General features: G+C 39.8%; 2 protein-coding genes across 5 annotated transcripts; both read right to left on the reverse strand.

The window, feature by feature from the left end:
- Positions 1-32: 32 nt before the first annotated feature.
- RNF141 (ring finger protein 141) lies at positions 33-14295 on the reverse strand. 4 transcript variants are annotated; one of them, XM_033062570.2, is made up of 7 exons: positions 14226-14281; positions 12797-12832; positions 12182-12384; positions 10637-10745; positions 9477-9658; positions 6384-6491; positions 33-4802 (listed from the first exon to the last, which is right to left on the reverse strand). In XM_033062570.2, the coding sequence occupies exons 3-7, from the start codon at positions 12364-12366 to the stop codon at positions 4652-4654; spliced, it is 735 nt and encodes a 244-aa protein (XP_032918461.1). In that variant the 5' UTR covers positions 12367-12384; positions 12797-12832; positions 14226-14281; the 3' UTR covers positions 33-4651. The 4 variants fall into 4 exon arrangements, with proteins under 4 accessions (XP_032918461.1, XP_032918459.1, XP_032918462.1 ...); XM_033062568.2 differs by lacking the exon at positions 12797-12832 and having other exon boundaries at positions 14226-14295; XM_033062571.2 differs by lacking the exon at positions 12797-12832 and having other exon boundaries at positions 12182-12381; positions 14226-14293.
- A 2930-nt stretch (positions 14296-17225) lies between these two features.
- Positions 17226-26160, reverse strand: LYVE1 (lymphatic vessel endothelial hyaluronan receptor 1). The gene is made up of 6 exons (XM_033063737.2): positions 26072-26160; positions 22589-22748; positions 22344-22483; positions 19795-20094; positions 18981-19059; positions 17226-18250 (listed from the first exon to the last, which is right to left on the reverse strand). The coding sequence occupies exons 1-6, from the start codon at positions 26151-26153 to the stop codon at positions 18064-18066; spliced, it is 948 nt and encodes a 315-aa protein (XP_032919628.1). The 5' UTR covers positions 26154-26160; the 3' UTR covers positions 17226-18063.
- Between the last annotated feature and the right edge of the window lie 224 nt (positions 26161-26384).

Consider the following 26384-nt stretch of genomic DNA (forward strand, 5'->3'; position numbering starts at 1 on the left):
GTCAAGATTTTTAGATGAAGATTAAACCATCATCTCTTTCAGTACACAAACTTTATTTCTGTACACGTGCAGCACCGGTGAAGCACAGGAGTACAGGTTCATCTGTAACTGAGAAATACGCATTTCTCCCTCAGGCCTCTCAAAGCATTCAAGAGCACTGTTAAACAGCACAGTCTGTATAGCAGTGAGACACCAACACCACTACTTCATTAATCACTCACCATGACTGACAGGGACTGTCTCACATAAAACACAGTTTTTCAGGATTTGTTAAAAGGGTCAGAACCACATCAGCCTGGAAGCACAGATTATTGTATCAAACTCCTACCTGCTTACACTTACAAAGTTCAGAGGTGCAGGTTTCCAAATACTTTAGGCTTACTTTGTCAAAACACCTAGCATTTTTAATTAGCACTTTGAACCAAATAAGGGTGCTCATTTAATCACCTATTGGATTTATTCTTCATTCCAGCAGACACACACTGTCAGAGTACTATCCAGTTCACAAAACTTCTACTTCCTTTTAATATTAGTCCTCCAAACTCCATGCCCAGTGTTTACTATTTGAATTTCGATGGGTTAGTGAGGTAAGTAAAAATCTGCTAATGATCATCTAGGCAGCACAGGCACAAAAGCAGAATGTGCTACCCCATCCCTCACGGATGTAACATCGGCTGGCTCAGAGCAGAACGTTACCTTGGTGATCACACACTGTGGTCCCTGGAAAAGCACACAGCCCCATCCAGGCTAATTCCACTGACACATCCCAGCAGAAAAGTTTTCAGTCCTTAAAAAATATTGCTCTATGATAAATTTAGGCCTTGGAATCAAGCATCTGAAGAAATGACAGTTAACAAAAATTCGATTTCAAAATGACTGATATTTAAGACACACTCATAATGCAGAATTCTGTTCACCCACTTAAAACAGGTGAGGATAAAACCTCTGGCAAGTTATATTCAATGATGATTTAACAACAGAAGCCCAGAGAAAATACTTAATTACTGTCATATTGCTTCCATTAGAGTGTGTGTGAATACAAAATTAAAGTATTATGTATATGCAGTGTAAGGATTAAGGCCAGCCAGGTTAACATCAAGATCTTACTTCTATCAAACATCCTTAGGGCTTCCTGAGGGGGCTGTTCTTCCAGGATCTAGCTGGATACAAAGCACAAAGAACCACAGCCAGTATGTTCCTTCCAAAAATAATACACTTGGCACATACAGCTCTACAGGGGTGGGATTGAACAGCTCAGTTCAAACCTGTGACACAGAGATTTCAGTGGTTGCCCTGGTTCCCAGAACTGGAGAGAGTATGGATTAGAACACCTTTCTAATTCTGTATAGAATTTTCTTTAAAGAAAAGATAAGGAAGGTAAATATATCATTTCCCATGGAAATAAAAACATACCCATCATATTGATATGGTGCCTTGAAATCTAGTAAATATAAAAATATAAAGGTTTGCTAATTGCTCTGGTAAACCTACCTCCTTGCTGTGCCTGTCAACTGGTCATTTCCTCCATTCTAATTTCCTGCTCTGTTAATGAATTTCTCTCACATTTCTGACTTGGCTTCAAAAGATCCAGACAGATAAGCCAAGTAACTAGACAGAGGAAAAGGTTACATTAATTACATATTTCAATTCTTAAACCAAGGAAAAATTAAGAAAAAATATTTCAAAACTTAGCATTCTTAAACTTTAAAATACCATCAGAAACATAACAAAATAACTTGGGGGAAAAGTGTGTCACACTTCCCTGAAAATAAAAATCATTTCCCCAATCATTTCCTCAATATTTTCCTCTAAGAAGTAGAGTTGCTTAATTTTTCCTATCACTTCAAAACGTTTTAATTTAGTTGTGTACCTAGAAGAGGTCAAATCAGAGCCAGTTTTTTTTTTTTTTTTAGAGAATTGCATTGAGGTACCTTGTTGATACCACCCTTCAATGTTTAAGAGAGCTCTGACTCACAGTGCCACACTTTTAACCACACCACCTGTACAATGCAGTTGTATTTGGATCAAAACTCACTTTTCAGACTTCTGTGGTACTAAAGCCAAGAGATTCCTTAAGCTTAAAAGAACTCTGACATTTCTTCCAAAGTAACTTTATTGCACAGTTCATACACAAAGTTTAATATGTGGAATGTTCTTAGCTATTAAAACCATCTCTAATGTTTAAGTTACAATTTCACATTAAACCTGTAAGAAATGTTCACTTAACACAAGAAAGTTAATTTGTTCTAATGCCCCCCACCAACAGCTATTTGCAGTAATTCACATTTTCAAGGTCTAGCTTCTGGAACTCATTGCCATGTCCATGCCAATGGATTCCTTTTCCAAAACTGTTTGCTAAATGTTGCACTTCAGACTAAGTAATACCAACCAGTATCAAATTACTAGTTTTTCAGTGTTAAAGTATCTATTTCTCCATATAACATACAGTACATATATTTTACAAGGCACACATTACAGTATCTACATCACAGCAGTGTGAATTACAGCAACTTAATTTAAAAAAGCTGTACAGAATACAAAGTTTACTTTTTCACTATTTAAATAATTTTTGCATTAGTTTATATTGTAATTGTCATTATGCTTCAATTAACAACCTGTTTGCATCATTATAAAATTACATTTTAAGAAGTTCATGTAAGTTCTCAGCAGAAAGTCAACTTATAAAATCTCAGTTCAGAAGTATAATTCTTGCAGTACTTGAAAAATAAAGTTAGCTTGAAGCTTTCATTTAGATGTTCTTTCTGTTCCAGTGATATAAAAAGTTTAAAAAATTCAAAGGTTACTTGAAAGTTCTGAACATGGATTAATGCAAGCTGAAAAAGCAAAAAGAAACCAAACTGGTGCATAATTAGGAATATTTGTACGTTTTAGTGGGAAATCCCGGGCCAGTAACAATTTCCAGCCCAAACAATAACCGCCTTTATGCAACCAAACACTCCACACATTTACTGAAGAATATCTCATTGCTATCAATGGCTTAAGAAAGGAGAAGGGGAAAAAAAAAAAGAATTCTCAACTATATACACTCCTAGAAGGATTTTTCCACAGCTAAATACAGATTTACACACTAAGCCATACTGGCTCAGATGACAGACACATGAAGGGTATGTTGCTTCTCTATCTTAAAACCTATGATAAATTTGACAATGGTGTCACAAGCCAAGCTCAAATGGGTGCCATATGCTGTGCACATTCTCCAATAAATTGATGTAATTAAGTTATTTTGTAGTCAGTTAAGAAAAATAATCTAAATGTGCATATCTACAAGGACTTAAGCCTTATGGCATCATGGAATTTTAACAGGTATGGGAAGGAAAAATGCAGTCTCACAGTAAGCAAGATTTATGCTGATACTCCCTCAAATGCTACACTTGAATATTTTAACTTGAGGTTACTGAGTGAGAAAAAGCAGTATTTGTTAAGATATATATATACATTTATAAATTAATTCTCTACAGTAGCCATTAATTTCCATAACACTATTTATGCACAAGAGGCTTAAGATGGGGTTCCCAAATACTAACATTTTTAGACTGTCTAAAATCAGCTCTTTAAAGATTTTATTCTGCTGGACATAAAACAGTGCTGCACTCCAGTTGTGATACCCCTTTTCCAAGCTGTCACATGCACATCTCACTCCAAGCCACATTATTGTTAAAGAAGTTTCCCTCTGCTACATAAAAGCATATTGCACTTGTAGATAGAAAGTAGAGCACCCTTACTTAGATTATCACTTGTAACTCTTCATATACCTTTTAACTCTGATCTCATCACTTCAAAAATTCAAGAGGAGCAAATAAAACCACAGCATCAGACCAAACCACATATTTAAGTGCTAATTCAAATAAAGGCATTCTCTTCATATGTGTCCAATGCTTAGAAATAATTTTAGCTGTTCTTTATCAAAAACTACTGAGAAGCTGATTTACTGCTTTTAGGATTGTGTACGAAACTGTTTCATGTTTCCAAGCTAATAAGACTGTGCTAAATATCATATTTTTAAAAATATTCTAAGAGATAAGTCTTTTTAGAAGAATAAGGGAAGTGCACAAATACATTTACAGACCTGCCTACACTCTCTAAAACAGATTTTAAATAATTAAGTTGTAACAAATCAGATTAAGCATCTGTAAACACTAAGAGCAGCAATAACTTCCTACTGAAGAACAGGCAGTGGGACATCTTCAAGTTTCAAGAATAAAACTTCAAATTAATAACAACTAGTGCTAACTCATCATCTTTATCCACATTAGTTGTGAATAAGGGACTGCTTTTATAGGAACTGTGAGGTCAAGCCATCTGCCATGGTTCATCTCTGCAGCAGTACACTGTGATGCTCAAACAGCAGTTTGCAGTTGGAGTTGCTTCATCGAGTAGTTGAACTGTTAGTAACATCAAACGCTGTTGTTAAAGTAAACCGTGTTAACGATCAAAGATTTTGCTGAAAGAACAGTTTAATAATGAAGAACTGCACACACAGAGACTTGCTCAGATACCCTGTGCTTCAGGAGAGCAGTGCAGACTCACAGCAGCCAAGAGGAGAGGGAAAGGACAGGCTGTGGAAGAACGGCGAGGAGAGGTATAACAAAAGCTTCAAGTGGTTGTGCTATGATCAGCCTGGTGGGCAGGGTCAGGGCCTGTGGGGCTGCCCCGCCTCATCCACCATGTTAAGGATGTAAGTGGCAATGTCATCTTCTGTAGGGGCCTCTGACACCACCCAGGAATCTCCTGCCCCAGTCACCTGCCGGCGGCACACGGGACAGTTCCTGTGCCGGTCACTCCTGTGAGGAAGGCACAGAAAGGAGTGGTTTTCACTGACGGTCTCCTGCTGGCCAGAAAAAGCCTAAAGAGTTCCCAAACAGACAAACAAAACCCAAACAAAACCCAACCCAGTGAGAACTTCAAGAATGATCACATTAACTGCATTAGACCACCCATCTATTTTGTTTGTTTAAAAACTTTCTTTGTGAGGAAGACTTCTGAAGGCAGTTCCATTCTTTGAATGAAAATTTGGAATCATGCTCCTCCTTACTGTTTGCAGGATGCATCTGGCTACCTGGCCAGAAAGTTTAAATGGACATTCACTGTCTAAATTAATTCTTCCTATCTTCAGGAATTCAGCTGAGGTCCTCAGAAGCCAATCTCCACAGGCTTCCTGGATAAAGAGAAGAAGGAGCCTCTTCCTGGGTCATGCAGCCCACAGAAGTTTAGAACTGGTCCCTCAGAATCCCAACCCCCTCCACCATCTTGGGGGTCCCAAACACATGTTTGAGCTGGGTGCCGCTGTTTTGCCTAAATTAAGACGAGATCAACCTTAAAAATTATAGACCAAAAAAAGCATGGTGTAACTGGAACTTAGTGAGGAGTTCAGCTGATTCATCAGCCAGCAGCAAAATAATCCACTCTTCAGCACAGTCACTAAACTAAGCCCTGGCTTCCTGACAGATGTTAGGATATTTTCCTAAGAGAGAAATGACTTGCTGTATTCTCAGATCCAGTGATTTTTTTATTATGTTTTTTTCCTTGTGGAAGCCTGGTGTTTGTTACAAAAGTAACTTCCTTGATAAGTCTTTCAAAAAGCCACAAAACAAATTCTTACGCACAAATTACATGTAAATCTATTTGCATTAACAGAGCAGGTCTGTGTCCCCTAATGCCAGACTGCCAGGACACTTCCCTAATCCTCGTAGGCCTGCATGGTCAGACAAGACCTGTGGTCCTCCACAAAGGAATTTTTCTCTCCCACTTTTTCAAGAACTGGTATATCAGAGATGCAGAAGCTGCAAAGGTGTTCAATTTACTGTGGAGCTGAACATTGTAAGCTACACACTATATATGTAAATTTGAAGGTGCTGCCATTGAGAAGAAATATCTTTCTGGAAGAGTCTGATATATTTAAATCAGTAAATGGTATGCTATTTATCTGAAGTGAAAGCATAACATATGGGAAAAAAATCCCTCTGATAGTTATTTCCCAAGTAAGTGACAGACAGTCCAACTTGCCTTCATATTTGCACAGTCTTCACAAGCCTTAAATGAGATTTTGTGAAGCATAACATGTCAGCATCTGCATATACCATCTCCTCAAGTTTCTGAGCAAGACTATAACAATTCAATTTTAGAATAAAAAGATGTAAGAAATTACAAAACAAGTGCTGAACAGCACTCGCACATCTCTTTTTTACAAAATTTCCTGCTTTCCTTCTGCTTCAGTCTGATTTTACTTAAGCTTAATATGTATCATATGTACATTAGCTTGGAAATATCTTCAGACATTAAATTATATGGTAACCATAGAATCTGTCAAACCAAATTGAAACATGCATACTATAAAATAATGAATATCCTTTCATCTATATTACCATTTATCAATGCATTTCTGGCAGAAGCTGTGAGCACATGGCAGGATTAAATCAGCACGCCCATCCATGCAGATGCAACATTCCTCTTCATCTGTCAGCTGTTTAACCCTGCAGAAGAGAAGACAGTTTTCTTCCAGATATTTGATATTCATGCCCCAATAACTACACCAGTTACTACATCTTCCATAATAATTAATGATGGCCAGGAAGAAACACCTGTGCTTTTTATCTGTGAATGAACTACTTATGTCATCCCAGCCTATGTTAGCAGTGAACTAAACTAAGCCAGAATGTACATTTATTTTTTGTGTTACTATTTGTGTCAGATGGTTTTGGTGTTGCCAAGGGTTCTGTAAATCCCTTTTCATATCAACAAGGAAGTGTGAGGAGTTGTAAGTGCTTTGTATCACATGACTGGGCAGAAACAGAAACAGAACAGAAACGCTGTTTACATTAAAGGCAGGAGAAGAAACTGCCTTCCTGTCACTGCAGGTAAAGTTGAACTAGTTCATAATGAACCTGCCAAATTTCTGTGTGCTGGTTTATATCCTAAACAAGAACATGCATGTCAAGAGGCTCACTACCAGAATGCATGTTCACTCATTTCACATGGCACCAAAATGCCAGGAGCTGAACTGCTCATTAGATTGAGAAGGTTGATTTTAGCTTGCAATATGCTCCGTATGATTGCTCCTCAGATTAGGACTCTCAAGATGACTGTTACCATAGTTTTTCCAGTTAAACTCACAGGTGTTCTTGTTGGTGGGGAAGTTTAAAAATTATCTCACTACCCAAGACAGATGTTGACATTTTATCTTTTTCCCAAGTAATAGATACCTGTATCTAAAGCTCTTAACAGGAAAATCTCAAATACTTGCACCATCAAGACTTCTCAAGTGTTAAAAGGTGCAGAGAATCCTCATCACTATTTCACTGGCCTATCCAGACATGTAAAGTTCACAATTTTACAGTCACAGCTCACTTCCAAAACAACCAAGGAAGTGTTCTACAATGCTTGGGTTTTCCAAAAACCCTGATTTGGGAAGCCCTGTTCTGACCTGAGGGACAGAGACAGCATTCTAGAAAAAAATGGCATCTCAGGAGTCAGTTCACCTTAACGACTATTGACCAGACCATTTTTGCTTAGGCATCTAAGGGAGCTTATCAAATACAGATTCATTTTTGAACAGTACAGAATAGCTACTGAACAGCAGTTAACAGGCCTTTGTTTCATCTTTCAGTAGGTCCTTTTCAATTTGCTTTTGGAGAAATTACTTTAAAATTTCAGATTTTTTTTTTAACAGATGGTAATTTGCATACAATGAGGACAACAGTTTCCAAGAAGCCTGCTCACTGTGTTCTTTAGACCTGTTCCCTCTCATTTTCCTCCCCGTGCAATTCTGTGTACTAAGCTTTAATAGCACTTGAATTGCTGAGATTTGCTGGTGTCTATACAATCAACTATAACAGGCCTATTTATAAAGTTTCTGCAAAGTCAGCTTTAGTCACAGGGCTAAGTTCCTGAAGAAACAGTAAAATAAAGGAGTGACACACTAAGGAAATGCTTATCTCTTCATTATCAGAAAACATAAACCACTTAGATATATTATGAATGCTCTGAATAGGAAGTGGATGTTGTAGAGACATGGGGTATTATTCTAGTGGAAAAGTTAAGAAGAATGAAACAGATAACAATTGCTATTTTTAGATAGTGAAGGCCAACTTTGCAGAGTTGAAAAATGTCTAAAGGTGAGAAGAATTGAGGCAAATGGGTGGTTATCACAGAAAAATAAACAGAAGATTTCATTGGTGTAGAACACTTGAAGATGCTTCAGCCTGTGTTTTCCTTAGTAACTTAAAAAACTTGTATAACTCAAGCTCACCAAACTGCATCATATTAGCAAAGTATACTCTGTTTTTATTTGACTGATACTGAATCAAGTGATGAAGTTTACAAACAGGAAGAATGCTTATCTCCCCTGTCTCCAAGTCTGAAAAACTGAAATAGAAACTAACTTAGTAAACCTTCTATTTTCCTTATATTTTCTATAAAGTCGTTTTGCTTAAGTATCTGAGATCTGTGTTGTTTGGTTTGTCTGTTTGAAGCAAAAGACCATTTCCAGAAAAACAACGTGCTCTGGTATAACTTTTAGAAAGCAATTTTCCTGTCCTTTCTCAAACATGTTCACAATTTACAGGAAATTAAATTAAATGAAAATAATACCTGCTGCAATCCACTGACTCAGAAAAACCTGTGGGCTCTGTGGAATGACAACACAGGTGACCCCTTTTGCACTCCAACAGCTCAAGTGTGACACTCAGGTTGTTTCATTAAAATACCTGGCTGCCAGCTCTTAACTGCTGAACATAGAGAACTCTACCATTTACTACCTTTTCTTGCAAAGCCTAGCTGTATGTCACTTTAAACTGAGTTAGAACCCTGAAATTATTCAGGAAAAGTAAAGAAACACTGGTAGCAGCAACACTTGAACACAGGGAAAGGGTGACAGGCTTCTTGCTGTTACATTCAGTTTGAACTGAAGTTACTGCAGGTGTTGACCTCAGTCTTTTGTTTTTCCTCTGGTTAACAAAACAGAAGGTCAGCATGAATGAGACAGTTCACATTCTTCCAGTCTTACAAGTTAAATTATTACCATAATTGATGGGTTTCTAGTGGCAACAGATAGGAACTTTCACATGCCAAAATGTAAGAGGAAGAGAAAGTTTAAGTGGAACAATAACAAAATCCGTTTAAACAAACACTGTCAAACCCCCTGGATTTGTAGCTGCAGCTGATTCCATTTCCTCCTGTTTCCTTATTCAGGAGATTCAACATATACTATGTTTACATTAGAAGTGATCTCTAAAGGGGTTGTTCTGAAGCTAAGGTACCATATTTCAGGATTTCACCTGAGTGCACTGCAGCTCCCTTGGTGCAAGGGAAGGGGTCTGGTCATGTTTGTAATGGTACAAAGTTGCAGCTGCTGAGAGCGAGTAGTTCTCATTAGCAGGTGTTTGCAGTTCATTTTTGAAGCACAACTCCCAAAATGCTTAGGCTGTAACTGGGTCAGAAGCTAAAGTGTATCAAAATACCTTCCCATCCAAAGGCTGGCCTGACAGGAACTCAGAGACATCCAACTCTCAGCAGCTTCTTCAGAAGTATCACTCTGTGCAAGAACTCCTGCTGCTTGACTGGTGATGTCTTTATAAAGTTGAGTGAACTGATATAAGTTCAAGATTCTGGAAGCTTCCACGATGCCACTTGTTTTATTTATCTTAAGACATAAGAATTGTTTACAATTACTTATCAGATTTTAACTTGGCATTGCTCAGAATGTTTGTATAAAGCCTGTATAAAAACTGCAGTTCTCATGTGAGGCAGTATTCCCCTTCCCAAGTGTCCTTCACCACACCAACAAGCTGCAGTCTGCCTCAGCAAGAGCCAGGACTGCCCACAGCTGCTGCAGCCTGAGGAACACCGCAGGCAGCACACCACAATTTTAGGGCAAGGCAACTGCCATCACTACTCAAAAATGGATTCAGGTGTGAGCAGGGACATAAGGCCCAAAAAACTGGGCTGAACTTAGAAGCAAGCACAGGATAATCAGGCATTTGATATCGGAACTTAAAATTGCCTAAAGTAATGGCTGCCTTACTGAAAATTAGGAGTAAACAGAAAACTGCTGACTGGTGGTTTCAAACAGAGTTTGAGGGTTGGCTTGTTTAACCACATGTTAAATTGCTAAGGCCATTCAGGATCATTAAAGGACTTCACCTGATACAACAGAGAGGGGAAAACTCCTCGTTAGAACAAATTTCATAAGTTTGTATAATAAAATAAAACATTTAATCTTTAGATTGGTTTCCTAAGGGATCAGGCTATGTACAGGCACACTAGCTCAGCTAATAATGCCTGGAAGACCTGATTAATTTCTACTACTAATTTCAAAGTCTGCAGTTTGTTGCACCATTGGATTATTTGACCTCACAGATCACCTGCACCTGTAACTAAAGGGCTGTAAGTGCTCCACTGGAAGGCATCATTTCTTTAAACTTAGCTATAGAAATGTTTTTGTCACCATGCTTTATTCAGAAACTTAGAATTTAGACTTAATTTATCTCCAACAGCATCTTTGAATACATCATCTGTATCAAAACACATGTAGCAGGTGTTGGATTTTACAAGTAAAAAACTGACAGCCCTCAAATCTTTGCATACAAACCGCCAATCCAATTCAAATGTTCACACTTACTTTGGTACATATTATCCTAACGATCACCTTCCAGAAAGCAGAAGAATCAGACCCAGGCTGCACTTCAAATAACAGATGTTTGTCTTGTCCAGAAGCCAATTTTGCAGTACTGAAACAAAGCAACATCAGTTTAATGCCATGTGCTGGACCTGCAAAGATCAGCAGCCTCAGCCAAGTGGGATTATTTATGGTTCACCTGTTTGCTCTCTGTCCTTCAAAGAGATTTTAGCAATGCCCCAGGGGCATCAAGGTAGAGAGTAATGACCTTCTTAGCATGTCACTGAATACACAGTCCATTTAACTTCAAATTGCACAGCAAGCTTCAGAAACTGTTGTGCAAGTCTTTTGATCCAGCATCAGCAAGCAGGTGTAGTTTACAGACATTTAAATTCATATATACTCTCACTGCTTATTACACTAATCACACTAATTGTCACCAATCTGAAAAGGTTATTTCCTCAACAGGTATGTAAAAAAACCCCAGCATATGCTGATGAGGTGTATTTTTGTTAGCACATATTAATAATGAGGCAGTCAGGTGAACGTGTCAAATGACCTAAGATTTGTTTCTTTAATGGAACACAGACACAACAGTCTGCTCCATAAGAATCAGAATTCATTCAGGCTTAAGCAGACACTGGAAAGAAGGAAAAAAACTTGAATATCAGTATTTTGGAGTGAATTATACTGATACATGCTTGGAGTCTCAGGCAAAACATCAGATTATGTTCTCTAAAACCTATTTATGTGTCTACCCAGAAGACAGCTATGTGTTCTTCAAGTTCATTCACAGAAGTATGACCCTCTCCAAGATAATTTCTAAACTGAATACAAATTCACATTTTAGTTAAACAGCAAACATTGCAAAGCCTTTATTCAGTGTGTATGTGTTCATTTTATCACTCTCATTTTACACCATAAATACAGGCTAAAAATGACAACACTGCTTTTTTCCTCATTTCCTTTTACTGTCATTGTACTGCTCAAACAAAAGGCAGGCTATGAAAAATCTGACAAAAAAGCAGCCTTTTGTTTGGGATTATCTAGGTCACTGGTTTGGGATGAGATACATCTCATCCTTAATGAGGAGCAGCCTTGCATGTCTGCAGAGGTGGCAGGGATGGTCACAAACAGTTCTGCCTCTGGTGCCACCCTCCTCATGTAGATAGATCTGCTGTCCCTACCAGGCTCCTTCCTACTGACAAGCAGAGAGGAAGCAGCATTGCATCCTCAGGTAGGAGAACAATGAGGGACACAGGTGATACTAATAAAAAGATGATGCTAAATCACCTCTTGTGAACTTTAAAGAGAGAGCAGCACATGCTGGAAGAAGAGTACTGAAGAAAAGTAAATTTAAGGAGGAGAAAAGGCTTTCGTTTTGAAGCGTACCTACAATCATTATAAAAACATAAAAGATATGAAGAAAACATTTCAAAATCATTGGGCTGGTTCTGGCTTAGCCAGCACACAAGAATATACTGCATACAAGGTCTCTGTAAAACACACCAAAAAAAAAAGAAAAGAAAGAAGCAAAGTAAGGCTTACATATCATTAAGTTCAGCTACTCTTCCCAGAAACTCTTCATAGGTTAGGAAACCACTTTCTTGAACCAAAGAGGCATGCTTTGCTACTTTTTCTGGCAACTTGTTAATTACAGTTTGAGTGTGGTTTGAAATCTGTTGACCCATGGTGAAGTTCTTCACCTCAGTTCTGTAGGGAGAAGTTCTCATTCACTTGTAGAGTCTCTGCTAAAAATATTTGAGAGAATTACATTTGTGAGTGGCTACTCCCTCACTTTCTTTTAGCCTACAGTAACTATTCCACAAGCTGAACAGTCAGATTAGAAACAATGCAGAATACTTTGCAGAGCCTGGAATGTAGCATTATAATCTTACTAAAAATGTACTACTTTGCTAACAGCAATACTTATATTAAATAGAGATAACTTTCCACACAGATTCAGCTCCAACACATACATATATAAATACATCCAATGGAATGGAAAAAGAAATCTTAAGATGACAATGGTAATTCATTACAATCTTTGTTTATTCCAAATATTTGTGTGTGGGAACATCAGAATGTCTGCAAATAAGCACATCAATGTCTGTTTATACACAGACATCACATTATGAATCAGCTTTCTTACATCAAACTTACATTGGAGATCAAAAGAACTCCCACAGCATTCTGAAACTGGTAAGCCAAGGAATCCATGTCAGTATAAAGCAATTTAGAGACCCCCCCATCTGCACAAAACACTTAACTTTAGCACATATTACAGAACTGACTTGCTCAAATGTCTCCAACTCCAACTTACTTCACCTTTCCTTCACACCCAAAACTTTTTCCCCAAAAGTCTGCTCAAGGGTTAACGCCATGCCCTCTGAGTATTCATCTACTTACTCCCCTTGATCCCTCTGCATCTGACTTTCCCCGAAATGCCTCTTTGCAGAGTTCATTGTTTGTCAAGCAAACCAGTTGTGTCAGGCCCTTTTAAGACTTCTACAGACAAGAGATGTGTGAGGGCAAGCGAACTGCAAACATGCAGCTAAACTCAAACACGGAGCAATGTGACAGCAGCTGCGGTACCAACTCCTGATGACAGACATCATAGAGGAAGCAGCACTTTGCCCTGCAGGTAGCTCTAGCAGCACTCGGGCTTAGCCCCACCCAGAAAATTCACAGCTGTTGAGATCTCACCACTGTGTAAGAAAACCACATCACACCAAGCGAGCTCCTGTCAGAGCACACCTATGCAATTTCACCACAGAAAGCTTCCAACTCATGGTTGGAATTGTGACCAATTTATTTCCTCACACAGACATGCTCCCCTTCCAGCCACTTTTCTCTTTCCCGACGGCTCCAGCCCCTCCTGACCCGCTCTCGGGCACATTTTGGTGAGCACACGCCCATGCCATGCACATCAACAGCACAACCTGTCACCTTCCAGGACATCTCCTCCCGGATGTCCCAGCCTTGAGCTCCTCCGAGCCTCCGAGGGAGCACCGTGCCTCCCGCGGGCCTGCCCAGCCCAGCACCGAAACCCCAGCACCGAAAACTCTGGGGAAAAACACCTGCGAGGGCGTCTGCAGAACTGGCCATCGGGAAAAGTTTCACCCCGAGGGTGATCCAGCTCTGGAACAGTCTCCCCAGGGCAGTGGTCACAGCACCAAGCCTCAGAGAGTTCGAGAAGTGTTTGGACAATGCTCTCAGGCACACGGGGTGGCTCCTGGGGTGTCTTGTGCAGGGCCAGGAGTTGGACTTTCATCCCTATTGAGTCCCTCCATGAAATGTTCCCTGATCACCCTTCAGGACCCGACACACAGACCCACGAGGCGCCCCGAGCGGCGCGGACGGGCTCGGCCCCTCACGGCCCCGGCGCGCCCCGCCCGCCCTCTCCCGGTGCGGGCCCTCAGCGCCGGGCGCGGGACGGGCCGCGCTCAGCCCGGCTGCGTCACGGCCGCCCCGCCTGCTCCCCCCACCCGGCCCTGCCCTTCCCTTCCCGCACCCGCCGGCTTCCCCCGGGCCGGGCCTTGCGCTCGGCGCCGAGGGGCGGCAGGGGGCGGGTCCCGCCCGCCCCGCTCACCGCATCCCCGGCACGTCCCGCGGAGGAGCCGCCGCCGCCCCACGGGCACCGCAGCCCCGCCGCGGCCGCTCCCCCGCGCCGCGCAGGCGCGCGCTCGGCGGCGGCGCGCGGGGTGACGCAAGCCCGCGGCTCGCGGCGTTGCCGGGACACGGCGGACGCGGGGCCGAGAGCGGGGCCCCGGGCGGCCCTGCCGCGCTGCTCACAGCCCTCGTCGCCCTTCCCTCCGTCCTGCTCCCGGCTGTAAGGCCACTGCACCCAGGGCAGCCGGCGGTGGAGCTGTCGCTGAGCGGAGCGGGCTCCGCCAGAACATAGATAGAGTCACAGAGTCGGGTTGGAAAAGGCCTCCGAGATCATCGAGTCCAACCCATGACCGAACACCACCGTGTCAACCAGCCCATGGCACTGAGTGCCACGTCCAGTCATTCCTTGAACACCTCCAGTGACGGTGACTCCACCACCTCCCTGGGCAGCCCATTTCGATGTCTGATCAGCCTTTCTGTGAACAAATTCCTGCTGTTGTCCAACCTGAACCGCCTCTGGCACAGCCTATGTCCTCTCATCCTGTCGCTGCTTTCCTGGGAGAAGAGACCGAGCCCATCCTGGCTACAGCCTCCTTTCAGGCATCTGTAGAGTGTGATCAGGTCATCCCTGAGCCTCCTTTTCCCCAGTCTAAACACCCCCGGCTCCCTCACTGCAGTTGTGCTCCCGACCCTTCCCCATCTCCATTGCCCTTCTCTGGACTTGCTCCAGCCCCTGACTGTCCTTCCTAAGGAGCCCAGAACTGGACACAGCCTCCGAGGTGTGGCCAGTACAGGGGACAATCCCTGCCCTGCTCCTGCTGGCCACACTGACACTCGTTACCCATTCTGGCACACAGCAGAAGAGCTGTATGGAGTTGGTTTATCTAAGAAACACTCTGTAACAGTGCACTGACATAAAACGGGATCACTTTTCACTTTGCTGCACCCTCAGTGCTGCACTGCCCAGGGTTCTCAGCGCCCTCACTCTGAACTATGATCTCTGTTAAATAGTGATTTAAATGATGCTTAATGGAGTCCGAGTGCCTGGCTCAGTGGGATCATCCCAGGCCACAGCTGCTGCTGCAAATCCCGGTCTGCAGGGAGGATGTGGGCGGTGGATGTGAGCACCAAAGGTCAATGCTCACTGACCTTTTCACAAACAAACCCCAACACCCATAAAGGACAACAAGCCATTGAGAAACAGACATCCTAGAACATCCTCTGGGTCATCCACATCCTGATGCTGCAATATTTAATTCTACTTTTTTTTTTCTCTTTAATTTAAAGAGGAGAAAAGGAGTAGTACTTCCCCTTCCTGCCTGCTTCTGTTCACACATGGACACACGTACTTCCCACGACAAAGGCATCCCTATATTCCAGGCAGGGATTGGGCTGGACTGGAAACCTTGTTGTATTTCCTGCAGGCCAAGCACCCCTTTTGCCTAAGGTCAGCAAACATCTGTAGCCTCAGTGTGGGAATCTGAGTGGTGTTACCATCAAGTGGCAAGTACAGATTGTGCTCTCCTGCTCGCTGGGATGAATTATTTGTTCAAAGTGCTTGAGCAGCTCTGGCACATCAAGGAGCTTCAGAACTGTTGAGAAGGTCTCGTTAAAAAAAAATGCACAGCTCTTGAGAAAAATCAGAAACATAATGAAGAATTTCTCTAAAGTTTCTGCTACCTATAGTTAAGGGTTTGGTGTTTGACACTCTTGGTCTAGATACTTAAATAAATGTTTCCTGTTTGCACTGTAGTGCATCCCTTGCAATTCCATTTAACAATGAGCAGGAATGTTTTGTACTTTCCAATTCCAATGTGACTGAGTTGTGCTAACTACACAGAGACAATATCAAATACAGTACTTGTTAATTAGTACTTAGAGCTGCCTTTATTCCATACAGAGCAGTGTAATAGCTCCTTTAGCCCTTGTGTGTAGTGAAATGGAGGGTCACATCCAACCATGGGCATTGGTCAGGCAGCAGTGGGAAGGTTGGGATGAAAGTTGAGTTTTTAAGGCACATGATAAAATGAAACACTTAGAGGTTGAGGCAATATATTATTAAAATGATAGGGGTTTTTTTAGTGAGTAGAAACACTTCAGGAGGAAAAAAGTGCCCCTATTTAGCTCTAAAACAGAAGCAACATAATAATCATCTCTTGGCTGTAGGGAAAAGAATAGGGAAACAGCTAATTTCTAATCTCTAAAACATGGAAAAAATAACCAAAAGGGAGATTCTAAAAATTTCCCAAACTACCTGGAATCCACTACATTTGCCTGTGTCCTTGGGCCCATTTGCTACTCTGGCACCTTCATGACTGGTGGCTGTGGCTTTTCCTGATGGCCTCACTTGTGCTGTCTACTCCTCACAGAGCACTTCCATTCAGGATCCAAGGTGTTACTGTGTTTTACAAAGAAAGGAGTTACTTAACTGGCTGGGAAAGCTGTGTCTAGTGCTGTCCTCTGTTGCATGTTTTTCTGCTAAAATTCTGCTGATGGACATCTGAGATGAGCTGTGTTTAGAGCTGCACTGAATCACTTGGAGCCATAAAATATTTCTGAACTATCAAAAAAAACCGTCAAAAAGAGAAAACAAAAAAACCAACTCAGGGAATCTCTTAAGTATGATGTTAGAAATACTAGTGGAATGTAAAAACACTGGGCATTTAAAAATTTATGTGAACGAAAAATATTAAAGTTCATAATGCAGTACCCTACACTGTTGAAAACAGAATATAGGTGAGCAATTCTATTGCTATTTTTAAAATTGATATTATTGTCTAAGACTGTATTTTTCAAGTTACCTGATGAAGAAAAAACACTTCCTTTGTGTAACAACCTCCTTCACACATAAAGATAAGTTATCAAAAATTTTTATTCAGGTAAATATTTGATAAACTACTAATGTTGTTATTTTATAACAACTAATTTCTTCTATAACATTAAGGTTATATGAATTCTTTTTACCATGAGACAACTTCCATGATAATAAATTGTCCAGACAAACTTATCCACCACAGTTTATTTTTTAAGGAGTACTGTAGACATCCCATACCACCTGAGACCTTTATTGAGAAAGCCACACTTGAGTACACACAAATCATCTCCAGTATAAGTCTTGTTCAAGAGTTTTTTTGTCTCCCTCTGTCAAATATCTGATGTGGAAGAATGATAGTGGTTTCAATAAATAAAACAGTAAATTATGATACAATGAAGGTACCTAAGAAAGTTATTCATTGCTGTAAATATATATATACATGTATATATAAACAACAGCATGTTTGTACCCTTCCTTGGGTATTTGAATGACAGTGGGATAATCCTTTGAGTTTTTACTCCCTTGTAAACAGAACTGTTTCATCTGTTTGTAAACAGATATTTTTAAAAACATCATGCATCTACTGAATAGAAATAAGCTAATCTACATGAGGAAGAACTACAGTGCCAACAATTTATTTTAGGCATTAGGCTAGCAGACATCCTCCAGCCAGATATAAAACCATTTTCATTATACATTGATCTGAATTCCATGCAAATAGTTAACCTAGTGCATGTCATTCATAGCATATTCCTAACTACTTCTTTATTGGAGATGAAAAATGAGCTGTAATATGGATTTGTAGAATTTTTTTCAAGTAAATAAGATGCCATGTTCTTCTGCAAGAATATTTGTTGCTAAAGATGCAATTATTAATAAGCAAGGTTTCATATGTTAAAGATAGAGAAAATATGAGTATTTACAATCACTTAATGTTTAAAAGCACTGCTAAGTTCTGTGAGCTTCATTTTATGCTTCCATCAAGAACTGTACATTCTTTCCTTTAAACTTCTGCTTCTAGACATTTTACTGTGGCCTCAGGCTTAGTTTTACACTCCTCTACCTTATTTCCATTGTTCTGTGTTTCCTTCTCAGGTGTTTGGTCATTTGATTTTGTCTCTTCGAGAGCAGTGGTTACAACTGTTTCTTTTTGCTGATTCTTGTTTAAAAATGGGAAGGTTTTCTTGTACCTTTGAAAAGAAAAAATATAGTAAAGCAGAAATACTGACATAGTTTGGTAGTATCACTCAAACAGGTAGAAATTAAATTACTCTGCCATACCCAAGCAGAAGTCTCTCAAAGGATGCTAGTTCATTGTGCTTTTTCCAGCAGTGTGCTTTCTAAAGAAACATTTTGGTATTTTTTTTAAAAATAGACAATGTATATTCAGGATTTGTGGTACACAGTGATAAAAGTGTCTGGGCTAGGGTGTGAGAACTGCACACTTTTCAGTAGCATTTCATGATGCAATGTATTGAAGGTCTTTAAGTTTGACAGTTGAGTTCAACAATTTTTTTTCTGAGCAAAATCATAGCGCAATAATAAAAATTTTCACTTTGAGTGTGGCATTAAAAAAATAAGGAAGGATAAAACTGGATAAACAGGTTTATATATGAAGTGATACACATTTCAGTGTTGCTATTTTGACACACTTGGAAATGTTTCACACTAAGCTTGGTTGACCAATTAAAAATAGGCAATATTTTTTGTGTTCCTTTTCTAAAGCAGGGAGTGGTAACAGCAGCAACAAACTTATCTGCATAAAAACAGGGTTTAAGATTTTTAAAATTTTGCAACACTATTATGTCATCATCATTACTTCTCTGCCCTTTATTATATATTTTAAATATTCAGTTATTGCAGTCTAGGAGTTAATTCAGTCCAAGAGAGAGAGGGAAAAAAAAAAAAAAAGCAACTTACTTTTTGATATAACAGACTGCTAGAACAACTGAAATAATGAAGAAGATGATTGCCAGTACAAGAAGTGCAGTGGGGATACCTGCAGATAAAAGTGACATGAGCAGAGAGTTTTTATTTGTGTACTTAAAGATCATGTTCTGAAGGCTTAGGAGCAAAAATCTACACATGAACTGAAGAATAGAATATTAGGAAGATCAAAAGATGAGTTAGTCCTGCTCATTTCTTTCAGGATAGACTAAAACTGGAATTTAGGCCATCCCTGACAGATATTTGTCTAATCTGCTCATTGGAACGTTTTTATAACTTGCTTAGATAACATATTCTTGTGATTAACTCTCCTTACAGTTAGCATGCTTTTCCTCATATTTTGTTTCTATTTCTCCACTGGTATGTATTAGGATTGCTTACTCACACCTCATATCTCAAGAACAATTTTTCCTTAAAACTTTCTTGAATTATTTTGGTTTTAAGAGACTGGTGGTGAGTTTTCCATTACACTGAGAGTGTTTGCTAAGTTGTTTTCAGAAATTTATTTACCCCAAATCACATTAACCAGAATGAACATACACCATTTCATATTAAAATTTATCATAAAGCATAAAATCAGATCTTAGTTCTTCTTAAAAACTATTTTAAAATCCTCTGCCCTTTAAGCTTTGTTCTGCAAAACCATAACACTCCTATTCTGCCTCCAGGTTCAGCTACATCAAAAGGGACCGTGGAGCAGCAAACAAAAATAGCAGTGAACAGTTTGACTACTGATTTCTACATTGTTAGCTCTTTTCCTTAAGTAACTACCACATAAGGCCTTTACCTCCAAAAACAACAGCATCATTCTTGAAGGTCGGGTGGCGAGTGTGCTTGGGAGAGGCAGTGAGCAAATGCTCCTCTGGCATTGGTGTGGTGGTCCCCTCTGTTGGTAAGAGTGTTTCAGTCACACATATGACACGAAATCTCTTTTTGGGGAACTGTTCTGACTCAGTCACAGCCACAGTGGGCACTGCTGTGATGTTCTCAGTCGAATCAGAGGCTGAATATGCAGTGAAGTCCCTGGATGCAGTTGACGAAGGAAATGTGGGAGTTGGGTCTGGTTGACATGAGTTAATCTGGACATCTGCAGCAGGGAAAAGAAATACATACAAGTTGTGTTGGATGTCAGTTTTGTATTTACTGCACACACATTTATTGAAATTGTTCCTCAGTCTTTCCCTTCTGGAAATTCTTATTTTTTTTATTCACAAAAGCTTTACCCAAACCAGGCATTACTATTTCAAATATGTGGTTAAAACCTAGATTATACAGCTTTTATCATTATCCACATAGTTGCAGACTCCTTTGAGCAAGTGTGGTACTCATTTTATGATTCCACACCAATGACTACATTCCTCATGAAAACTACTTAGAGTAATACTGCACATAAAACCCAACAGGATAACCTCCTACAGAGCAGGAAGCTTAACTGCAGATTCAGTATTCAAAAATACTGAATTTCAATTATATTATATATATGTTCAAAATAGATGCAGGTACTGTTGATACTTGGAAAATTAATTTGATTTCTTGTAAAAAAAAATGTTGCCCATAAAAGTTTCAAATAAATTAGGCACCAGTGACATAATAAAGAGGTTTGATTCCAAGTGGGGAGGAGAGGATAGGAAGTAAAAACTTCAGGTTTGAAGAAAAATAAGTAATTTCCAGAAATTAAGTCATTTAATAGAAGTGGATGTTGCCTGCATAAAAATGTAGGTGCAACTGAAGTCTTATATGGAACTGGAAAAGCTGAGTACTGAATTGGGCTCCTGTGAAAATGTGAACACTCTACTTTGCTAGTGAAATTCTGTATTCTGTAAAGCTATAAAAATGTCACTAACCAGGTTACAACACAAATACCAGGGAAACGATGTAGGTACTGTTTTCCAAGTGAATCCCCATGGGAAGTCTGATGACGCAGTCACCTTTACAGTGCATAATGCCAAAGGGCAGGGACTTGGCACTTTTTCCACTGTGAGAAATCAAACTATTTTTCAAGAGTTTGGGCAAGTTTTTTGGCACAAGAAAATTGACACAATGAGCTTCTGACAAATATTTTTGAATGAATTAGAAAGAAATACCTAGAACAGGGAACAGTTTGGAAATTAAGATAAAGGACTGCAGAATCATCCCAATGTGAAATATACATTAAATGGTTTTCTAACTATTGAGCAATACTCTAACAGTATATGTGTATTTATTTTCTTTTAATTAAAGCAAAAACAAAGCAAATAATTTGGAGTTACTTGCTGCCTCTTTAGCATTACCCAAGCTAATCAACATTTTTATGCAGAATAACACAAATTCCATGCAATGGAACATCATGTTGGATAGACCTTCTCTCTACAGCTTCATCCTCAGTCTCTTTGGAATCTCCAGTGTTCACAGTCACCAGGCAGGGACTCAGGTCTTGACATCTTTGCATCCTGCATCTCCATCTTTCTCCTGCTTTTCAACCCTCATTCACACAGTGTTCCTGAAAACTTTCAGGAGTTTTGACGCATTCTCTTGTCATTGTTATCTAAAACTCATTGTCAATGTCTAGGAACTGATTATAAATAATGAAATGATCCTTTATTTGGTCTAATATTGGGATATTTGTTATGTAATAACCATAGATATGGGCTACAACTAGAAGCACATCATCTCTAGCTACTTATTTTTACTTAACACCGCAGAAGCCATTAAGAAACTATTTTGATCTATTCTGCTGAGATCTAACTTATATCAAAGCCCAAGTTCTGCTGTTGGATCTCCAATCTGTAAATGGTCAGTGAGGGGAAGGGCAGGTCTTTTCACACCTAGGATGATGCAAATTAAAAATAGCTGTTGCATTTTACTGATGACAGATTGGGAATCTAATTAGTTTCTCTTAGAAGTTCTGTCTTATAATTTAATTTGGTTTAATGGATACACTACCCTTTATTAAAAAAAATTCAGTTTTTCTGAATTACTCCACTCTTGGGCTTTTTGCAAGAAAAGACACACCACACACAGACACCCTGGTTAAAGATTCAATCACTCTCTTTTAAATTATCATGGCCAAACAATCAAAACATATTAAGGGCATTGTGTCAACATTACAGAATGGTAAAAGCAACTCTTCCTCAAGAGCTTTCATGGCAGTACCAAATTATTAATTTGGATTAACTGAATTCACCTTTTGCGTTTCTTGGAATGTTCTGAGTTAAGAACAGCTTGACAGTGTTTAAGATTGGAGGTAAGGGTCAACAAATGATAGGAAATTACTCACTTTTACAATTTTTTAATGTAGATTTTAATAAAATGAATATAAGCCAAAACACAGAAAATGGAGTTGTCACGCTTACATACCTGAGGAATTGAAGCAGTAGAGATGAAATTTTCTGTACTTCTCAACTTTCCATTGCACTATTCCAGTTTTTCCCTGTCCACATTTCATGTTGGATGTTATGCGAGGAATAACAGCAAATCCCTCTTTCACCCATCCAAAGCTACAATAAAAAGCATCAGTGCTTTTAGTATGAGATTTATCACCAGCCTCAGCTGTGTGTGAAAGTGTAAACTAAAGAAGTGGGCTACTAACTGATGGCACATACCTGCATGTTTCAAAGCCATGTTTCAGAGACTCTTCAACTTGTTTTTCACTTGCTAGCTGTAGATTTAATTGACTACATCTATTACTTGCTTCTGAGAAATTCACTTTCTCATCAAGATAAATTGCTATACCCTTGATCCTGCAAGGTGAATTAATGGAACCTGTAATTAAGCCATAAAATAGTCAAGGTTAGTATTTGAATATCAACATTTATTCTTCATGAAGAATTTAAGATCAACTGAATTGAACATTTTTTGAAGTTTCTAGTTACTTTTCTAGCAGAAAAGTAACTTCTAGCATAAAATACATATTTTAAAAACAGAATGTATTTTTTTGACACAATAGTCTGGGATTTCAAGAGATTTGACTGGCACTAGACTAAATGCATATACAGCCTTTATTCTTTCTTTTCTTTTTTTAATGAATTAAATCTAGCAGTTGCACCAAGGCATTGATTCTTTTATTACACCCTTCTTATCAAGATGTTAAGGTAGATAAGAGCAAAGGTATTACACATAATTTTTCCTGGAATTAATATACCAATGAGAAAATAAAAAGGTTTTATTATTTCTGATGCTTCTTATTCCCCCTAAACTCTTTTTTTCTTTCTTTTCCTAGTTTGGCATGATGCTTCCATCCCCCAGCCAGTGTCAAGTGTTCCATGTGTTTGGCAGGGAGCAGGAAAAGAGGAGATAGGCCAGGTGAATTTAACACTTTTCCAGGCAGTTCATCCAGCTTTTTAAATAGCCACAGCTGGCACCTCTTTGTGACACCTGCACCAGCAAGTGCATAGCTCAGGTTACACCTGCTCTTCTTTCTCATCTGTGTTAAGGCATAGGACAAAATTCAGGATCTGGCACAACTAAGGAGAAAGGATCTTCCTATTTTGCCTCCATATTTTACTGAGAGCATTTACTGGAAAAGAAAAAAGATTATTTTGGAGTTGCTCTGTCAAATGAAACATTTCAGCATTTCATTGCAGACATGTCAGATAACCACCAGCCACAGGTGTTACTTTTCTGCTCAATATGTTTGTCAGACTGTATTCATTAGGTGTGTACACTAATGAATATTTCATTAAATCTGTGCTTCAGAATACAGGTAGTCTACAAACTCTCAAGGCAGGATGAAGTGATGCTTCCAAATCCACCCCATGACTTCCTAACAAGACAAGTTAAATGGAATTTTATGAATGAAAAGATAGAACTGGCAGCCAAGCCACTCTTGTGATGAGAAGGGCATAAAAGGTGACTAAGCTTGTGTGGTGTCTTAAGAAACTAGACAGGCTTTTAGCTCCCATTCCCTCTGGATGTGGTGGGGCTGGAAATGGCTTTTGGAAAATGATACTTCTCTGCTGTCGTTACATTTAGTTTAAATATTTGGAAGAGAGAACTTTGAATCACGTGGCTTTATCTCAGCAGAGAGGGAAAGCCACTGAAGCCTTGAGCAGTCCCCACGGGCACACTGTGGGCTGCATCCAGCCCTGACCTGAACACAAGGCAAGCCCAAACAAATTGCAGGGGGATCCAGAGAAGCCCTTTTGCTCAATGAAAGTATGGGTGCTGTTATCAAGGACTTCAATTCTACCTTTTTTAGTCTATTATTTCCCTATCTTCAGATTTGAGCCAATACAACTTTAAAAAAAGGTAATGTTGAGAAAGGAAGCTTCTCAATGACCAACTTGAAAAACTTCAAATAAAGTTGAGCATTTTAAAAGAATTTAATGAAATCTGTGTTGCATGATAGATACATAACAGACAGCATAATATAGAAATTCAGTGCCAGAAACTTAAGTTGCAGATTATAAGAAAACTTATTCTAGGATATGGACCAAAGTTGTGTCTTAAAATTTGCTAGGCCTTTTACAACAAAACAATGATGTAGATGATACATTCTGTGAAAGTTATGAATTTCACATTGTGAGGAAGGAATCCAAAAAGAGAACAGCAGCCTCTTCAAGTCTCTTCATCACTTCTTAAATCACCTCTGAACTCTGTTCTAAAGATGACTGAGTTTGTACAGGAGGAAGACTAATCCTTCAGAAGTACATTATCCTTTTTGGTCCACAAGCTGCACATAGCTGTACTTGAAGCTCTGCTCTAGGTAACCTAGTACTGGCACATTCTGCTCAGTATTTTGGTCTTGGGTTAAAAATTTATTTTACTGAAATAAGTGGGAGGACCTAGGCAGAAGAATCTCACAGCAAGCCAAAGTTGCCAGAGAACAGGAAGAAAATTGTTCAATTTTTGTAATGTGTGGATGTTGGCCTTGTTGTGTATTTATTCCCTTCTTGCGCTTTTTTTTTGCGGGGGGAGCTGGTATTTTTCTCTTTGCCTTGTGTCTAACCTTCACTCTGATTTATTAGAGTTCCCTTTGGCTGCTGGTGTCAGGGAACAAGCACGAAGCTGTTCCACAAGGAAAGGGGCCAGGAGCAGAGGGTGACAGGCAGGGCTGTGCCCTCACCAAGCAGGGCACAGTCCCACAGCACCCGAACAGCACCACAGTGGGGACAGTGGCAGGTTTCACTGCCAGCCCCAGAGAGCAAGACAACAAGTCAGACATCCAGAAAGTCCAGTTGGGAACAGCAGGAGATGGTTCTACACATGCATGAAGTCTGTCCTGGAGACAAGGTTACCTCCAGCCCAAATCCAGAGTCCACATGCAAAACCTAGTCAGCAAACCACTACAGGAGGGGACAGGACAAGCCACAAAACAGCTCCAAGACACAGCTGGTGATCAGTCCTGAGCTTAACTGGAGCTCTTGGAGCCAGGAGGGTGCATGAGAAGGTGTCCCAAGGAAGAGTACTTCCTCAAGCTCTCCTTTTCCCCAGTGGAAATTCTACAGTGTTGGTTTTGCTGGAGGACACTACTGGTGTTAGGTACTCCAATCCTGTGGAATTTCAACAGGACTTGAGATCTAATTCACTCAGTCCAGAGGTCTTTCAGTAGGTGAGAAAAATCAATTTTCTGCAATAACTGTATATGTTCTTTAACATAAATAGAACAAGCATTAACTTCTTGAAAAATAGTGAAGCATCTGGAAGCTTCTGGTGTGCATCAAGCATCTGCAGATATCCCAGCAGCTACTGCAGATAGGATGGATTCTGTCAAGTTGATAAAGGAATTTGAAAGAGAACTGGTCTCATGCTTTGCTCTCTGAGGATTGTACAAAACTGTTTGCTCTGGTATTTAAAATAATACAAAATAAAGTTACATTTCCATACATCTGAGCTTAATCCTAAATGCAATACCAGATCTTGTCATAAACAATTCTGTGGCATTTAGATAAAACGTCTCCAGCATTTTCAGCAATTGAATTAGACCAACAATGAAAGTCTCCCTGTATGCCGGTTTTTGTTGCACTGTATTCTGGAAGCCCTATGGTTTCCTCTGCCAGAAACACATTTACACACACTCCTTCCCCACATTTTTGTTTGTAAATGCAGCTACTTTTTTCAAGACTAAAAAGTAGAACTTTACATACCTGCTACGAAGTAATTTTGAGCCAGGAATGTAATAACCCAGACAAATGACACTGCTGAGGTAACTCCAAGATAATTTGCCATTGCCACCAACTTGGAAAACTCAGAAGAGTAGGAAATTCAAGGTAGTTTGTCTCCTGTGCTAAGGAAAGTTAAAGCATTGGATGCTGTCAGATGATGAGATGACTTCTGGAAAGCAACTTCAGCTGTCACTGCACTGCTTCATAGAAAGAATGTCAGAGCCAATGCGTTGATTGTCCCGCTCCAGGGCGAGGTGATGGACTGACGGGAAATCCCTAATCACCCTTTCCACCC

Source organism: Catharus ustulatus, chromosome 6, assembly GCF_009819885.2.
Source record: "Catharus ustulatus isolate bCatUst1 chromosome 6, bCatUst1.pri.v2, whole genome shotgun sequence".
Lineage (NCBI taxonomy): Eukaryota > Metazoa > Chordata > Aves > Passeriformes > Turdidae > Catharus > Catharus ustulatus.

Excerpts from the sequence above, each read along its gene's own strand:
- RNF141 (XM_033062568.2), bottom strand. The coding sequence starts at position 12,366 with ATGAGAACTTCTCCCTACAGAACTGAGGTGAAGAACTTCACCATGGGT. Across the intron at positions 10,746-12,181 it reads GTAGCTGAACTTAATGATAT|TACTGCAAAATTGGCTTCTG; the intron begins GTAAGCCTTACT and ends GCTTTGTTTCAG. Across the intron at positions 4,803-6,383 it reads CAGAAATGCATTGATAAATG|GAGTGACCGGCACAGGAACT; the intron begins GTAATATAGATG and ends CCTTCCTCACAG.
- LYVE1 (XM_033063737.2), bottom strand. The coding sequence starts at position 26,153 with ATGGCAAATTATCTTGGAGTTACCTCAGCAGTGTCATTTGTCTGGGTT. Across the intron at positions 22,749-26,071 it reads TCAAAATTACTTCGTAGCAG|GTTCCATTAATTCACCTTGC; the intron begins GTATGTAAAGTT and ends GCTTAATTACAG. Across the intron at positions 18,251-18,980 it reads GCAGTCTGTTATATCAAAAA|GTACAAGAAAACCTTCCCAT; the intron begins GTAAGTTGCTTT and ends TTCTTTTCAAAG.